At 44.8% G+C, this 16,836-nt stretch overlaps 1 protein-coding gene across 2 annotated transcripts in view; it reads right to left on the minus strand.

The window, feature by feature from the left end:
• The window catches only part of BZW1 (basic leucine zipper and W2 domains 1), a 948,791-nt gene that overhangs the window by 716,528 nt on the left and 215,427 nt on the right, over positions 1–16,836 (minus strand). For both annotated transcript variants that reach the window (XM_044075876.1, XM_044075877.1), the window contains one exon: positions 13,813–13,948. In XM_044075876.1, the coding sequence (XP_043931811.1) occupies positions 13,813–13,948 (136 nt within the window). The remainder of the gene's footprint in view (positions 1–13,812; positions 13,949–16,836) is intronic.

A 16,836-nucleotide genomic window follows, 5' to 3' on the forward strand; every position in this document is an offset into this window, starting at 1 on the left:
TGGACATATGGGTCTGATTATTAACAGCCCTAAATCAAAGTAGCAGAGCTGTAAGCCTTCTTGCCTAGGCTTTCCATGGTCCTTTTATCTTTATCAGTAGTAATTTGGGTGAAGGAAGCAAATTAAAAGTCAGAAGCTACAGACACCACAGAGGTCAGCAGGAGGACACCTGTACAAAAAAGTACAGTCCTGGCAGCCTATAGAATCTATCAGGTTCCTTGGGAGCAGGGGTCAGAGTCTGGAGCCTTAGAAGCATTAAAAAATGCATCCAACAAGGCAGCCAAAACAGGAGGAACTGCAGAAGGTTTGAGAGACTCCATATGAAGCACTCACTGCATCTTTTATGTACTTCAGAAACCTGAGCATAATCCCATTTTAAATAACTCCATCAACCTAGGGAGTGTCCCCAAAAGAAATTTCTTCAAAAGGGAGCATTAGGACTGGTAGATTCCTCTTCCTCAGAGTCACAGGCCAAAAGAGAGGGAATCTGAGAACAAGCAAGAGATTAGTCATCCAAATCCAGTTCAAGAGGAATTATGTTCCCTGGTCTTAAGTAGAGGATCGGGGGTGGGGTGGGAACAAACTCCACAAGGAGGTTTCAATGCTATTAAAGCACTAAAACCCTGAGTGAAGGGCTGCCATTCACTTTGCGGAGTCTTAGGAACAGGAGTGATATTTTAGGCTTTTGCATTTTCTTCAATGGTATGTCCGCCTTATAAAATTTAGAAGGCCCTGACAAAATGGCATTCAATGATGGTAGTAGGGACTCCTCTAAGATGTGGGAACACCCCTAGGCCTCTCAAGAGATGAGTCGTGGCTCCCAGCTGACAATCTAAAACTCGCGTCTGCAATGCCTCCTCAAACATGCTTAAATTTGGATCCCTGCTGACTTCCAACCCAGTCGCAGCAGAGGAATCCAACAATAAAGCCAGGTGAACCTCTGGGCTTTCACTTGCATTAGGAGAAAGGTTCAGTGGAGGCTGAATAGCAGAAGATTCTGGCCTAAGGTAACCACCTTCACTGACAGCTGTCCTTCAGAGCTGAAGTACCCTGCATTGTGCCTTTTACAAGAAGCTTAAGACAGTGATTTTCAAACACAGCACCAAAGAGTCTACCATGAAGGGTTTTAGGTACAAAGGCTCGACAGAACAGGACGTATGGTAGTCAGAGGTGCCTAGGCAAAAAAAAAGGCAGTGGTCATGGTTGTCTTGATGGGAATCAGTCTCCCACTTACCCTTCTTGGATGACATGAAACCCCACAATCAACAAAAAGGTAAAAGAAAGAACCCCACGGGGCCCTTATCTGCAAAGGGTTGAATGAGCAATCGAACTAGCATGCCAAAAGACGATAAAGTGATTTTGTTCGGACTGGTAGCAAAGTTCTGAGAATGGTACGTCTGGACGTCACCTTTATGCCTTACGTACCTTAAAAGCACGCAAGTGCAGTTATGATGCTGCTGATGCCTCTTCCAGGGCAGCTGCATCATGGTATGTGATGCAAGTATTCTTGGATGTTCTTCCATTTGACTGTTGCAATATTCATATTAGGGATCCCCTACCAAGGGGGGCCCGACGTTTGGCCAGTATACCGAAGCCTTTAGGTTGCATGTAAGAATGGGCAAATATTGGCAAGTCAAGATGTGCCATGTTGACCGATTCCTACCCATAAAGACTGAATGCTGTAATTAAATCAAAAGGTGCTTCAACAAATAATAGCTTAAGGGTGTGCACACTTGCGCACCAGCTTATTGTACTTGTTATATTTTTCCCCTAACTGATTTTTGTTTTTCAATTGAACTGTACAGGTTATAGGTCATATTAAAGGCGGGAAATGTTTTGAAATGATTTGTTCTCTTTTTATATATCACAAAATCCTGGCATTTTAACAGGGGTGTGTACACTTTATATTCACTGTACCTTACAACTTGGCACCTGGAAGGAGTTTGATATGCTGGCCAGAGAGACTGCTACCCTTGGCAGAAAATCCCACCTGTAAAGAACAGTGACAAGAACAATCAGTTGATGCTTGAAGGGTTAGAATTAGACGAAAGCCTAGCAATCTGCAATGCTGTATCCAAATAGGGCCCCAAACTATTTGGACAGACCACTTATTTTGCCATACGGATCAGGATTCCCAGACTGAAAGTTGGTGTGGCACCCTAGGACTGAAGTAATACGATCCAGGAGGAAGCAGTTATGAGCCAATCATTCAAGCATGGGAATACCCAGAACCCCTGCAGTTTGAGGAGAGTTGCAACCATTGCATGTACTTGAACCCTCGGGGTTGTGGTGAGACCAAAGGGCAATGTTCTGAATTGAAGCAGAGAAATTTTCTGGATCTCCTGACTATGTTGTAGCACACATTCTAATAGTGAGCACAAGCAGTCATCCTTCCTTAACAGGGGCAGGATGGAACAAAAAGTCAGCATCTGAAATGGTTTTACATACTGTTTAAATGGCAGAGGTTCAAAATGGGCCAGAGGTAATATTTTTCTTTGCTACCAAGACAATGGATCAGGGGTAGGCTTCCTGGATGACTTGCATGTTTAGCAAGCCTTCTCTCCTATGCTGCAGCCTTCATTTGCGGAGGTGGGACACTGGCAAGTCTGAGTTGGGGGGGGGGGGGGATTGTGTAGCCTCTGGCTCTGCACCTCAAGCAATGGCCGTCCAAGCTGAATGTACATATATAAAAGCTGCCAGACTGCCTCTAGAGTGCAGCAGGTGGGCAATCCTTCAGGTGCTCCGGAGGGGGTCAGAGAAGGGCCCCCAAAACTCTTCAGTCTAGGAACCACCTCTGCTACATGGATGACTTCCCATTGTGATTCCCCCCCCCCCCCCCACTCTGCTGCGGGTCTCTAGAAGTGTTGAATGCAAAATTTTCCGACTTCATTTCTTGCCACACTCTGGTTCCTAGATAAAGTTTTAGGCAGTAGAGAAGTGGATCCTCACAGCATACAAGATATGGTCAACATACTAAGTTCTAGACAGTCTCCACCCTCAGTCCAAAGAGAGTGGATCCATCATAAGAGGTGAAAACATTCCCCCTTCAGTATTTTTTTCCCTTAGATTTTTCAGGTTTGATCATTTGATTTCAAATTATAACAGGCTGACTAGTTGAAAATAATCTACAGAGGATACCAGTTTCTACAAGACACTCCCTGCAATGAATTATGAAACTTTATTGCCATGCTGAAAGGCTTAACTATTTCTGGCTTGCAAAATATAGTGAAAGGTTGACAAAGGGAAACCAGAAATACTAACACTAACCTTTGTAGAGATCACAGCAGGGACCAATGTACCTGAGGCAGAGTTTCTGCTCTGACAAGTTTTAAATTCTGAGAATGTTGACAGACATACCTTTTTGACACTGAAGTAAAGCAATCTGTGGGGTTCTGAAGTTTTTGTTTGGGACTGATTGTAGACTCAAAATGGTGGGAGCAATAAATCAAGGATTCTCCACATAGGAACAGCTGCAGAAATAAAACCTCAAGGAACAAATGCAAGTTTATTGGAACTCTGGTATTTTTAATACCATATAAATGCCTCAATTCCCTTTGAAGAAACCAGCCCCTTAAGAGTAGCTGCAGGAAACAGGGTCTTACCAGAAAAGCTACTCTCGAGCACATTAGTTCAGGAGCAACTCTTAGTCTCCTCCCTTAGGTTTACAAGAGTTATTTTCCCTATCCAAACAAAGCAGCTGAATCAAATGTTCATGGGCATTGAAGGAGACCATTATTTACAGCCTTCGAAAGTTGTTTACCTTTTCCCAGAGAAGTTAAAATAAGAGGTAAATTGGCAAACGAATCACCAAAACTCTGGTCCTAGCCCTTAACAACCATTTCTGAAAAGTTACCCCCCCCCCCCCCCCCACAGAAGAAAGAATTTACTAGGGAATCTCCTCAGGGAACCGAGAAGGTCAACTACAAAGAACGTCAGCACAGTGGAAGTCAGAATTCCTTCCAGACAAGAAAAAGGTAACGTTGGGACAATGCCAAATACCTTGCCACCCAGACTGAAGCATAAACATTTACAAAAGGAACCTCCCAGGAAACCAGAAAGTACAGTTGTGTACACTTACCATAAATGTAGATGTTAGAGTGTAATCACTGTTGCAGTCATCACACTTGGGTTAACCTGCCAGGGGTAGCCTTCAGTCGGCACGAATACCAGAGGCCAAGTATTTCCTCGTCTGTTGCTGCCACTCAAGAACAGACGCCAGTGGTATAAAATCAGGCAGCAGACATTACATCAGTTTTTCTTGCTCCAAATGTCAGGAGCAAGCAAATAGGGAGCTATGTTATGGTGGAAGACCACCACTAGTAGAAAGTAAATACCAAAAATCCCTGTAAGGAGGGAGGAAGAGAGAAGATGGAGAGAGGGAAACCAGGAATGAAAGTGAATATGCTCTAACATCTACATTTATGTTAAGTGTACACACTTGTACTACATTCGTGTTTCACTGTTGCAATCACACTTGGGTTGATTCCCAAAGCTGAAAAGGGTGGAGGCAGTCAAGACTTGGGGCTGGCTAGGATGCCCTGCAAGACTGCGGTTGCAAAGCCTGCCCTGGATTTGGAGAAGATAAGCAGGTGGTAATGCTCTGTGAAGGTATGAACATAACTGTTGCAGCCTCTAGGAGGTTCCTGGTAGGAATCCCTCTGAGAAAAGCTGTAGAGGTGGAGGTTGCCCTGGTGGAATGCATCCTGACCCCCTTACGGGGTGGTTTCCTATGGTATTTGTAGCAGAAATGGATAGTGTGGTATCCATTTGGAGATTGTTTGGATATGGTCTTGCCCTCTGCCCCTGCTGCAAAGCTGACTAGCAATTGGTCAGTTTTCCTAAAAGATTTAGTCCTATCCAGGTAGAATCTGAGCTGTGTGCACAACTAGAGAAAGCAGAATCCTATCCCCCTTGTTTTGAGGCTTAGGGAAAAAGGTGGGCAAATGAACAGATTGGTTGAGAGCCACACTGGACACCACTTCAGGCATAAAAGTTGGGTTAGTCCTGAGGGAAACCCTGTCAGCAAGAAAAATGAAGGGCTCTACAGCCATGAATGCTTGTAGCTTTGAAACCCTTCTAGCTGAAGTGATGGCCAGAAGCAAGGCCTTTTTCCAAGACAGGAATTTTAACACTGCAGGCTCAAGGGGGGGGGGTATGTGAGCTTTTCCAACACAAAGTTAGTCCCAAGCTAGGGTAGGGGCTCTTCTGGGTGGTCTTGAATTGTTCGTCCCTCTTAGGAACTGTTTGAGAGGGTGAGAAAAAGAGAGGTGGTTCTGTGCTGTAATGAGCACAGATGGCAGAGGCATGAATGTTAACAGAAGAGGATAGGCCCCCTGTGAATTAGGTCTGCTACGTAATCCAGGATGAGAGGTAGGGAGGGCTGTGCTGTTTCAGCTCATTTAGCCTGGATCCAGGTGCAATACCTTTTCCACGTCAGCATAGGATTTTCTAGTGCTGGGCATCCGACCTCAAGTATAACATCCAGGACTTGTTTGCTTAGGCTGGCAACTGGAGGAGAGGTCAGGGAATAAGCCAGGCTACCAGGTTCAGGGTCTGCAATTGTGGATGCATGAATTCTCCATTCTGCTGAGTCAGGAGAGTTGGGATCGGAGTTACTGCCATGGAGGCAGGGGTGACCGACTGCAAAGGAGTGAGTACCAGTGCTGCCGTGGCCAGTCTGGGGCAAAGATTGCTCTGTTTTTCCTCCCTTATTTTGAGTAGTACCCTTGTAAGTAGAGGTAGAGGGGGAAATGCATAGATAGGGAGGTTTACCCATTGGAAGTTAGGGCATCCACTTTCCATGCCTTACTGTGAGGTTCCCTGATGCAGAATCTGCTGAGCTGGTGACTGTTGTGGGAGGCAAAGAGGCCTACCTTCGGGATGCCCCATTCCTGAGTTACAAGGTTGAAGGTGCTGTCGTCTAGCTGCCACTCGTGTGGGTCTAGGAGGTTTCTGCTTAAGTTGTCTGCCAGAGTTTTGGGAGCCTGGCAGGAATTGTGCTAGCAGGTGAATTTGCATGGCTGAAGCAGTGTGCCAAAGGGTCATGGCTAGCCTGCAGAAGGGATAGAGTGAGTGAGTTACTCCCTGCTTGTTGATGTTCCACATCACTGTGGTGTTGTCTGTTTTGATCAGTAGAGGTCCCGGGGAGAGAGTAGGGGGTCTAAAAGCTGTCAGAGCATGCCGAGCAGCTAGCATCTCTTTTTGGTTGATGTGCAGATGTATTTGATTTGGGCTCCAATGGCCCAGAATGCACCTGAGGTCCAGGCGTGAACCCCAGGCAAAATCTGATGTGTGGTTAGGGTCTCGGCGGTGTGGGGTTGTGAAAAGGGAAGGCCCTCGTTGTGGCTGCATGCTGCTGCCCACCAAAGAAAATCTTTCCTTAGACAAGGTATCAAAGGTACGACAGTTTCCAGGTCCTGAGTATTGACACCAAAAGCTTTTTAGGTACCACTGAAGTTTCCGCATATGCAGTCTGGCATATGGAATGAGTAGAATGCAGGAAGCAATGAACCCTACAGCTTGCAGGATTTTCCTTGCGGATAACTGTTCTGGTGGCTAGTTGAGAGAAGTAGCCTGTCAGATTGGCTTGTTTTTCTGGAGTAAGGAACGCCATTTGGGATGGCATGTCCAGGCTTGCTCCCAGGAATACAATTGAGTGGGGACTAGTTTGGATTTCTTTTCATTTATAGTATACCCCAGGGAGGTCAGTAGGTCCTTTACAAAGGTCAGGTGCTGTAACAGCTTTTCCTGTCTGCCTGAATCAGGCAGTCGTCTAAGTAGGGGTAAATTTGAATATTTCTTTGTCTGCATAAGGCAATGGCTGGTGCCAGGCATTTTGGGAAAACTCTGGGAGCAGTGGATAAGCCAAAGGGAAGCACAGAGAACTGAAAGTGCATAGAGCCTGCCCTGAAAACAGCTATTTCCTGCAAGAATCCCTGATTGGGATGTGTAGCTAGGCCTCTTAGGTCTAGAGTGGCTAACCAAGCGTTCTTGGATAGCATAGGAAGAAGCTGCTGGAGGGTGAGCATTTTGAAATTTGGCATCACCAGGAAGGTGTTTAGAATTGACAGATTGAAGATTGGGTATCAAGTGCCCTCTTTTCTGGGTACCAGGAAAAGCCTGGAATAGAAACCTTGACCTATCTGGTCTGCAGGAATAGGCTGTATTGTCCTCATCAAGAGCAGGGAATGGACTTTTTGGGCCTCTGCCCACTGGTTTGGGAGAAGATCTGGGAACCCTTTTGGGGTTGGCAGTGTGTGGAAATAAAATTGGTATCTCTGGGACACTGCTGATGACCCATCGGTCGTTGGCAATGGAGGCCCAGTTTTTTGCATGGGAGGAGAGTTTTCCTCCTAGGGGCACAAGCAGATGGGCAGAGGTAAGGGGTGGAGTTTTAAAATCAATGAGTTATTTCCATAAAGGGGAGGCTTAGCACTCCCAGTTTCTGAGGTGAAGGAACTCTATTGCTTAGATCTCTGCATTCCCTGGGACTGCTGTGGGGGGGGGGGGGGGGAGTCTGCTGCCCCTAGGTCTTGTCTGAACTAGCCTTGACGGGGCCAGAAAGAACCAGTGCTTGGAGGGGCAATGCCTACTGAAACGAAGATGCTGGGCCTACAAGAAGTCTGTCTGCTTAGATTTCACTTCTTCCATCTTTAAGGCCTCTTCTGCCTTAGTGCCGAACAAACTGTTTTTGTTCAATGGTGCGTCCAATAGTTTTGATTTGACATGGTCTGGCAAGGTCCGTTCCTTAAGCAAAGCATGCCTTCTAATAACAGAACCTGTAACTGCTGCCCTGCAGGAAGCTTCTAGGGTGTCAAAGCCACATTTGCAAGGTGTGTTTAACTTGGCTTGCAGAATGCATAAGCTCCTTTAATTCTTTATTTTCTGCACAAGCCGGAAAAGTAGATATTTTTGTTTAAGGAGTTCCATTGTATGTTGCTGGTATTTCAGCATGTGGAACTGACAATTTAGTGCTCTAATGGCAAGACTTGCCCAGGTGTATACTTTTTTACCCCATCGGTCTAAAGCTCAGCAATCCCCGAGAGGGTGGGATTCTTAGCTGTGGTTGCTTTTATTCCTTTATGTCCTTGGGAGATTACCTCTGGGTCAGCAATAGGAATTTTGAAAAAATTTGTGCAAGTCAAGGATTCTGTAATACCAGTCAGGATTCCTGGGAGCAGATGGGAGGGTGTCAGGAGTTAAACTGGATTCCATAAAGACATCCACAATATCTAGGACAGGAGGAATTGCTAAAGGCCTGTGCTGTGGTAAATCTAAGAATTCCCAGTGTCTCTTTTTGGACTGAGGATAGACCAGACTTTCCCACTAGTAATGCTCCCTTAAAGTATGTAGGACTTCAAATGAAAAATCCTCTGGAGGAGAGACAGCAGGAATGGATTCCTCTGCATCTGAATCCTCATAAGCAGACAAGGATTGCATGTCTTCATATTCAGAAACCTCAGAGTCAGGCTCCTGGTCCGATATAACTGCTGGGGACAAGTCTTTCTTTTGGAAGGGGTAGGCTGGCTTCCCCCAATAAGCATAAGGTCTTCTGCCATTTTAAATATTTGAGATTGAGGCATGGAAGCAGGTTCTTGAGCTTGGGTTGTCTTTTTTTAGCCGTAGTTCATACCCTGGGCCTTAGAAACTCGGTAGTTTTAGAAAAAAACTTAAGACATGAAAGGTCAGTTTGTGTCTAATATTGGTAGTGCGAAGAACTTCCCCAGACCCATCCAAGGTAGACATCCCCAAGATACTTAGTCAAAGTCTCGCGGCATACCAGACGCAGAACAGGTCTTTGTAGCAGTCTGCAAATCCACAGAAGCAGGCATCAGGGGCTGCAGAAGCACCTCAGAGTACCGACAAACTGACAACTAGCTTAACGGAAGAGTCGTCGGCAGTTTTAGACCTGTGCTGTCTTTATCCTTACGTGTTTTTTGGAAGATCGGTAGCCGGATGGCTTACCAAAGCCATTTCAGTATACGGAGATAGAGCACGAAAATATTTAGCTATGAAAAGGGCCAGATAACAGTTCTGGCGCTGAGCAAAGCGCAAAACAGACAGCAAGGGACGTCATGGTCTGGGCCTAAACAGGCGACAGTAGAAATGGAAACCTCTGGGTGGTATTTGCTTTCCACAGGCAAGACAATTAACTTTTTCTGACATTGGTTAGAGCAAGAAAAAGGATCCCCAACAGGGTACTTAGCTTTAGAAGACTAACTCGGAAATGAAAACTCCGGTAGCAGTCGACTGGCACTCGTGCAAACTGCTTCTGCTTCGGGCTCCTCAGCAAGAAGGACTGATGTAAAGGCGTCTGCTGATTTTATACCACTGACTACCTGACGTCACTCCTGGAGCGGCAGCAACAGACGCAAACATACTAAGCCTCTGGTATTCGGGATGCCTGAGGGCTACCCCTGGCAGGAAAACCCAAGTGTGAGGACTGCAACAGTGAAACACGAAGAACATCTGTCAACGATAACCTTACCTCCTCACAAAGAAAAAGTTGAGATAAATATTTTATTAAACAAGTCCCAACTTTGTAAAAAAACATAACAGAAACCCTTTACTTCACAAAAGTAGTCAAAACAGCAACCCCCCCCCGACTAGAACAGGTCAGCTGAAGACAATTTGGATGCAAAGGATTACAAAATTACCTTGCAAGTAAACTGCTGCCAGAGGTAAAGCATTACCTCTCCAAGTGGCAAGCAGACTGTAGCTCCAGCCCCTCAACAATGTCACGCACAAGTACTACTGTTAATGCTTGAAAAGGAAATCCCCACAGGCACTCCTCTGTTTTCAGCTGACAACTGTCTGAAGTGTTGCAGACTCAGAACGGTTGCCTGCTAAAGCCTTAACGAACCCTCCAGGTCATTTAGTTTGGACAGTAGAAAGAGAAAAATCCTCGAGTAGAATCAATCGCCACCCTTACATACTAACTGCGCCCTTTACCATGCATGCATAACAGACCAACAGGCAGCTGTCCTATTGCATGCATCCAATGTACCACAACCATATTTAAAAAAAAAGCTCAGCAACCGGGGAGCAGACACTGTAGATTTAAAATTCCTCTGAAAGGGACAGTCCACATTCCCCTCTTGCTTTATTCATATGACACAAGAGGGATTCATATCTAAATCAGTTAACTCACATGAATAAGGTAGATGAAGTGCAGGTTTTCTTCCCAAAGTGGACAAGATCTGCTCAACTTGCCATCTGTGGTAGGGTTGCTAGAACAGCAGGCCCTGGATTCTCCTGGAATCCAAAGTCATCATTTTTGGATGGGCTTCCTAGGGGGAAGGAGGCTGAAAATTCAGCTGCAGGAATGTGTCAAAGACCCCATCATCTGGTACCTCAAACATTTGAGGAACCAGAAGCTTACATTCTGACAATCAGAGAAACCACTTGAATTTCATAGCGAGTGTATTAGTAACTCTCCCAGTTAAAGAACTTAATCTTGTGGAATATCCCCAAAAGAAAGGTTCTCGACTGGATGGAAGGAGTTCAATGCATCTTCATACAAGCGTTGACCATAGGATCCTGAAGAACACTGGTTAAAATATGCCACTTTTTACTCTGTGTGAAGGAATCTGAAGTTTTTAGTTTACCTGGTGGAGTCTAAGGGTACTGCTGCCTGACCAAAAAAAATGCACAAGTTCATCAGCTAGGCTGACCATGCCCTGTTGGTAGACCTAGCTGGAATGTGGCTTAGGGACCATGCAGAAGAGCGTGGGACACCAGACTGCTGGATGTTTTGGTTTGGGAATGGAGCCCAACCTCAGGAAGCAGTCCAGTGGCTAACTGAATACTTTACCCAGGCACCTACTCAAAAGACAATGCATGGAATACTGCCCTCTCCTCTTTGAGGTCAGTGCCTACAAAAAATGTAGATGTTAAGTGTATTCACTGTTGCAGTCCAGGTTACCCATCCACCATCCCCCTTTCTCTTTGCTGGGTCCTTTTTGTACTTCTCAACTCTCTACAACCTATGTGATGTATTTGCTTTAGATGAAGGAAATGTTATTTTGGTGCATGCACGTTTTGACAATTTTTTCCAGCCTTTCCATTTTGGGGGCACCTGACATCTGGGGCAAGAAAAACTGAAAATGGCATCTGTTGCATCTTTTATACCCCTGGCGCACTATCAGGGAAGATGCGACAGCAACAGATGCCGGACCTAGACTTTGGAACTTGGGCCGACTGCGGGTCGCCTGCCAGTAGGATAACTTCAGCAGGATAGGCTTAGTAATCTGTTTTGGACGTTCTTTTCCTTGTCTTTGCGTTTTTTATAAATTCTGGTCATCGGTTGTTCCGATGGCATTATATAGTAAACCTTCAGCCAAAGTAATGAAATGCAAAATCAGATGTTTAATAGTGGGTTTGTTGAATCTGGCACAAAACAGACAACTAGTAACGTCGTGGTCAGGGCCTAAGCAAGGAATACAGTAAGAGTGAAAGTCCTTATGAGATATTTGCTTCCCACAAGAAATACAATTGTTAACTTTTACTGACATCGGTCTGGAGCAAGAAAAAGTTTACCCAACAGGGTACTTAACTTTATTGAAGACTTTGGTTCTGAAACTCTATTTCGAAAATCTCAGGAGTCGGCCGACCGGCACTTGTGAACTGCTTCGGGCACCACGCGGCAAGAAAGACTGAAGAAAATGGCGTCTGTTGCATCTTTTATACCCCTGGCGCACAGACGTCAGGGAAGAGGCGACAGCAACAGACGCCAGATCTAGACTTTGGAACTCGGGCAGACTGCGGGTCGCCTGCCAGCAGGATAACCCAAGTGTAATGACTGCAACAGTGAAACACGATGAACATTCACTAATAATTAGGCCAGCCTTGGGTTTGTACAAAGCAGGAAATATCTAATCATTAAACAGTGAACTACAAAAAATATCTGACAACATGCACTAAGTGAGCAGTTGGTGAGCCATGGGCTAGACAGGAGGAAAACTGAAAATGACTCCTGCCCACTATTAGCCTCAGGTACTTACTGTAGCACTTGTGAATAGGGATGAGCAGGTAAGAGTTCCTTAAATCTACAGGAATCAGGAAAGAATCCAGAAGAAACTGCAAAGTGAGCAGCCCAAATCAGGTTAATTTTAGAAGCCCAAGTCTCCACAATAAATGAAGGCTTATACTTCTTTAGTGAGGACAGAAAAAATTGCAGCAAAAATGGTTGAGGGACTCCACTACACTAAATTAATTGCTCTAGCTCATCCAGTGCTGAGGAAGTCTGCTCCAAGGGACTTGAGAAATACCTGTAAATGATGGAACAATTCTGGTTTAACCAAGAAAAAAAAATCTCTCCCATTTTGGAGCAGAGAGTAAACTGTACTCTCCTTGGAGACTGCCCCCCCAAGTGGGAGAGAGTAGGAGAAAAGGTGAAATTAATCCATACCAGCTAAAGGGTTTAAGGGGAAGGATGCTTTCCACAAGTCTTCCTAAACTAATCTGCTTAAACTGTTCCTTTCTGTGAAAGGGGCACTATCCAGTTATTTCCAGATGTTGGAATAGGAAAGTAAAAGCAGCTTCAAAGACTCCATTGTCTCCCCAGAAAAAAACGCTACCTGTTTTGAGCAAGTCTCAAAAATCAACTCCTTATCCAGCAAGGCATCCAAAAGCTGCCCATTAGTGTCTTCAATAAGATGCTACTATCAGAGGCAGGCAGGACTTCAGATAAAACTTCAAGTTGCTAATATTGTTCTGCAAGAAACAGGATCATACCTGCATTTTGCCTGACCACTCAACTCTTACAGGAAGACCCAAATCTGCACTCTTCAGTACTTCATCTGGGACACTCGTGACATCTTCCATCTTTTTCATGACTTCATCTTGGTAAATTAGGGCAGTTGCCACCACTGCATTATGAACACACCCTGTTAAGGTGGTCCAGGATTCAGATAGACAGATTGGACTGCAATAAAATCTGGTACAAATGAAGATACTTTTTGTGGCTTACTAGACTGGCCACTCCAATCCCTTAATAGGTATTAAGGCTCCTTGTTCTTTAACACCTACTGGGCTTCCAGGATGCAGAGGAGAGACACACTAGGTCATAAGGATGCCAACAAAAAGGCATTCAATACCTGCAGGAGAGAGGGAACGCTTAAGGCTTTTAGGTTCATCCACGCTCAGCAGGTCCAAGTATAGTTTGTAAATTCCAGCTCCTCTTTCGAGACCCACTTAAATACTCATGCAACCTGTTAGTTTCACAAATTATGCATCTTCAGGTATCAGCCAAGGAAATGGTCTCATCAAAATTGCAGTCACTGGATTAAGCCAGATGCTTCCTTTCTTGGAAAAATTCACTCCTTGCCAAAACGTTCACAAATTCTGATCTGAACAATTCAGGAAAGTGGACAACTCAATGGATGTTATCAAGTGCCTCCACTCAATGGTTAAACCTCAAACAATTTTTTAAAGAATGTTGCTGAGAAGTCGAGACACTGTCTTGCAAATGGCAAACCATTTTGATGATACAACTGCCAATATATAACCCATGTAGAATAACCAATTCTGTTAGAAGTGCTTCAGCCATCACGTTAGCTATAACTCATGAAAGAGCACTGTACAAAGCTCAAACTGACAAATATACCTATACAGCACGTAAAAGGGCTCTGTTACCCTTGGAATCATTGTGACTCCTCCAATGATGCAATAGTCATACAATGCGACAAGCCCATAAACTGGAGTCCAGCAAAACTGAAAACCTTAAAAATCGTTAAAACAGCAGTAACATTTAAAAAGATAACGTACCAAGACTAATATGCAGTAAAATCAATACTGAACATTTTTGCTTACCTTCCTTGACCAAGTTCTCATTAAACAGACTGCTTAAAATATTAGCAGACAGGGTTCCATTGGCCAAAAGAATGCCAGTAATCATTGCCAGCTTGGTCCTCTCAGATTCAGAAAACCCCTTCAAAAAAAGCAGCAACTGCAAAAAAGTTTTCCTAGTTACATGTTATAGTAACACTTCAAAGAGTCCATACATTTTAATTCTAATACACTGCAAATATAAAACTATTTAATTCACTAGTAAATTTGACAACTGATGTGAGGCTACAATGCATCCTTAACTCAAATTTAACTGTTTACCCATAAAGCAATGTTACAAAAAACTATACAAAACCATTGAACTGGACAAGGAGCCAGTGCACCCTCCACAGAATGGGAGTAAAGTAGTTTTGTACCTACCATAAATGTAGATGTTAGAGTGCTAATACAGCTGCAGTAATCACAGATGGGTTTTCAGCCGTCAGGCGGTCCCTCGGTCAGACGAATTCCAAAGTCTTGGTCCGGCGTCGGTTGTCGTCGCTTACTCTTCTGACGTCAGGAAGGCCAGAGTATATAAGACACAGCCGACGCCATGTTCTTCAGTCTTTCTTGCCCCAGATGTCAGGTGCCCCCAAAAGGAAGGCAATACATAAAGCTTATCTACATATGCATGCAATGCAATGTAATGCAAAAACAGTGTAAGTAAGCAAATAAAACATAGCAGGATAACCCAGTCAAGTGGTATGAAGAGGTTGTTAGGCCCCATGCCTTTACCAAGTGGGGAAGGAGGGAGGGAAACCTGTACTGCAGCTGTATTAGCACTCGAACATCTACATTTATGGTAGGTACAAAACTGTACTATGTTCATCGTGCATACAGCTGCAGTAATCACAGATGGGTAGAGTCCCAAAGCTATGCATAGGGTGGTAGGTACTATGAGGAACTGGGTTGAGCCAGAATGCCCTGCAAAACAGCAGTGGCAAAGCCTGCTCTTGTTCTGGAATATAAGGGCAGGTGGTAGTGTTTTGTGAAGGTATGTACAGAACTCCAAGTGGCTGCCTCCAAAATATCCTTAGTAGGCACACCTCTGAGGAAGGCTGTAGAGGTGGCTGTGGCCCTGGTGGAGTGAGATCTGATACCAGTAGGGACAGATTTCCCATGATAGGAGTAACAAAATCGTATGCAGTGGCCAATCCACTTGGAAATGGTCTGTTTGGTGACTGGTTTCCCTTAAGCCCCTACGGCATAGGACACAAAAAGTTGTTCCGATTTCCTGAAGGACTTTGTTCTGTCCAAATAGTAACGTAGCTGCCTATGGATGTCTAAAGAGTGAAGCAGCCTTTCCCCTTTGTTTTGAGGGTTAGGATAAAAAGTAGGTAAGGTGTATGGCTTGGTTTAAGGCTACCCTGGATACCACTTTTGGCATAAAAGATGGGTTAGTACGAAGGGAAACCCTATCCTGATGGAAGATGAGGAAGGGCTGCACCGCCATGAGGGCCTGTAGTTCAGAAACCCTACGAGCTGAAGTGATGGCCAGAAGGAAAGCTGTTTTCCAGGACACATATTGCAGATCTGTTGAGGCAGCAGGTTCAAAGGGAGGCAATGTTAATTTTTCTAGTATGTAATTAAGGTCCCAGGCTGGTATTGGTTGCTTCCTTGGAGGTCTTATATTCTTAGCCCCTCTGAGGAACTGCCGTAAGAGTGGGTGAGAGAATAAAGGAGGATCCGTGTTGAATTCTGCAGAAATGGCTGAGGCATGTATTTTAATGGAAGAAAATGAAAGCCCACTGTTCAGCAGTTCGGCTAGGTACTGTAAAACCTGAGGCAAGTTCAATTTTCTAGGGTCCTGGCCTCTTCTCATTCCAACAGCAAAACCGCTTCCGTTTCGGGGAGTAAGCTTTTCTAGTAGATGGTCTTCTGGCCTCCAAAATGACATCCTGCACCTCCTTGGAGAGTAGGGTCTGTTGTGGTGTTAAGGAATTTTCCATGCAGCGAGGTTGAGTGTTTTCAGCTGACTGAAGGGTTTTGTAGCTGTTCTGAGTCAGCAGAAGAGGTGTTAGAGGCAGGGACCAGGGAGGAGTATGTGTTAGGCTCCTCAGGAGTGGATACCAGTGTTGCCTTGGCCAATCTGGAGCAATCAGTATCATCCTTGGTTTGTCTGTTCTTGCTTTCAAAAGCACCTTGGGCAGAAGAGGCAGAGGTGGGAATGCATAAACTGTCCATGCTGTCCAACTGAATGAAAGGGCGTCCACTTTCCAGGCCTTTGGATGGAAGGTCCTTGAACAAAACCTTTGCAATTGATGGTTCCTGTAGGAGGCAAAAAGATCTGTGTCTGGCCTCCCCCACGCTTGTATTATCTCCGTAAACACCTGAGGATGTAATTTCCATTCGTGTGGATCTGTCATATTCCTGCTTAGAGTGTCTGCCAGTGTGTTTTCCAGTCCTGGCAAGTACTGTGCTTGAAGTTCGATTTGTCTTTCCAGAGCCAAGTTCCAAAGAGTCATGGCTAGTCTGCACAAGGGGTATGAATGTGTTCCTCCTTGTTTATGTACCACATTACTGTGGTGTTGTCTGTTCTTATCAGTAATTGTCCTGGATGCAGGAAGTCCTTGAAAGCTGTAATTGCATTTATCACTGCTAGCATTTCTTTTTGATTGATGTGAAGGTGCTTTTCCTTTTGGGACCATCTGCCCTGAATGCACCTGTCCATGTGCGCCCCCCCCAGGCGTAATCTGAGGAGTCTGTGGTTATGACTTGTTTTGCTTGAGGCTTGCAGAATGGAAGGCCTGTGTTTACTTGACATGCTTGTGCCCACCATAGAAATTCCTTTTGCAGACATGGAATTATTTGAATAATTGCTTCCAAACTGACTGTTGAGACCATAGATTTTTTTTAGGTACCATTGAAGTTTCTTCATATGCAGCTTTGCACATGGGATTAGAAGAATGCAAGATGCCATGAATCCCAGAGCCTGCAGGATTTTCCTTGCAGTAAGCCTGGTACTTTTTGCTAGTGTTTTGAAGTACTGAGATAGTTGCCCTTGTTTTT

The sequence above is a fragment of the Protopterus annectens genome, chromosome 6.part1 (genome assembly GCF_019279795.1).
Source record: "Protopterus annectens isolate FY-2018-M chromosome 6.part1, PAN1.0, whole genome shotgun sequence".
Classification (NCBI taxonomy): Eukaryota; Metazoa; Chordata; order Ceratodontiformes; family Protopteridae; genus Protopterus; species Protopterus annectens.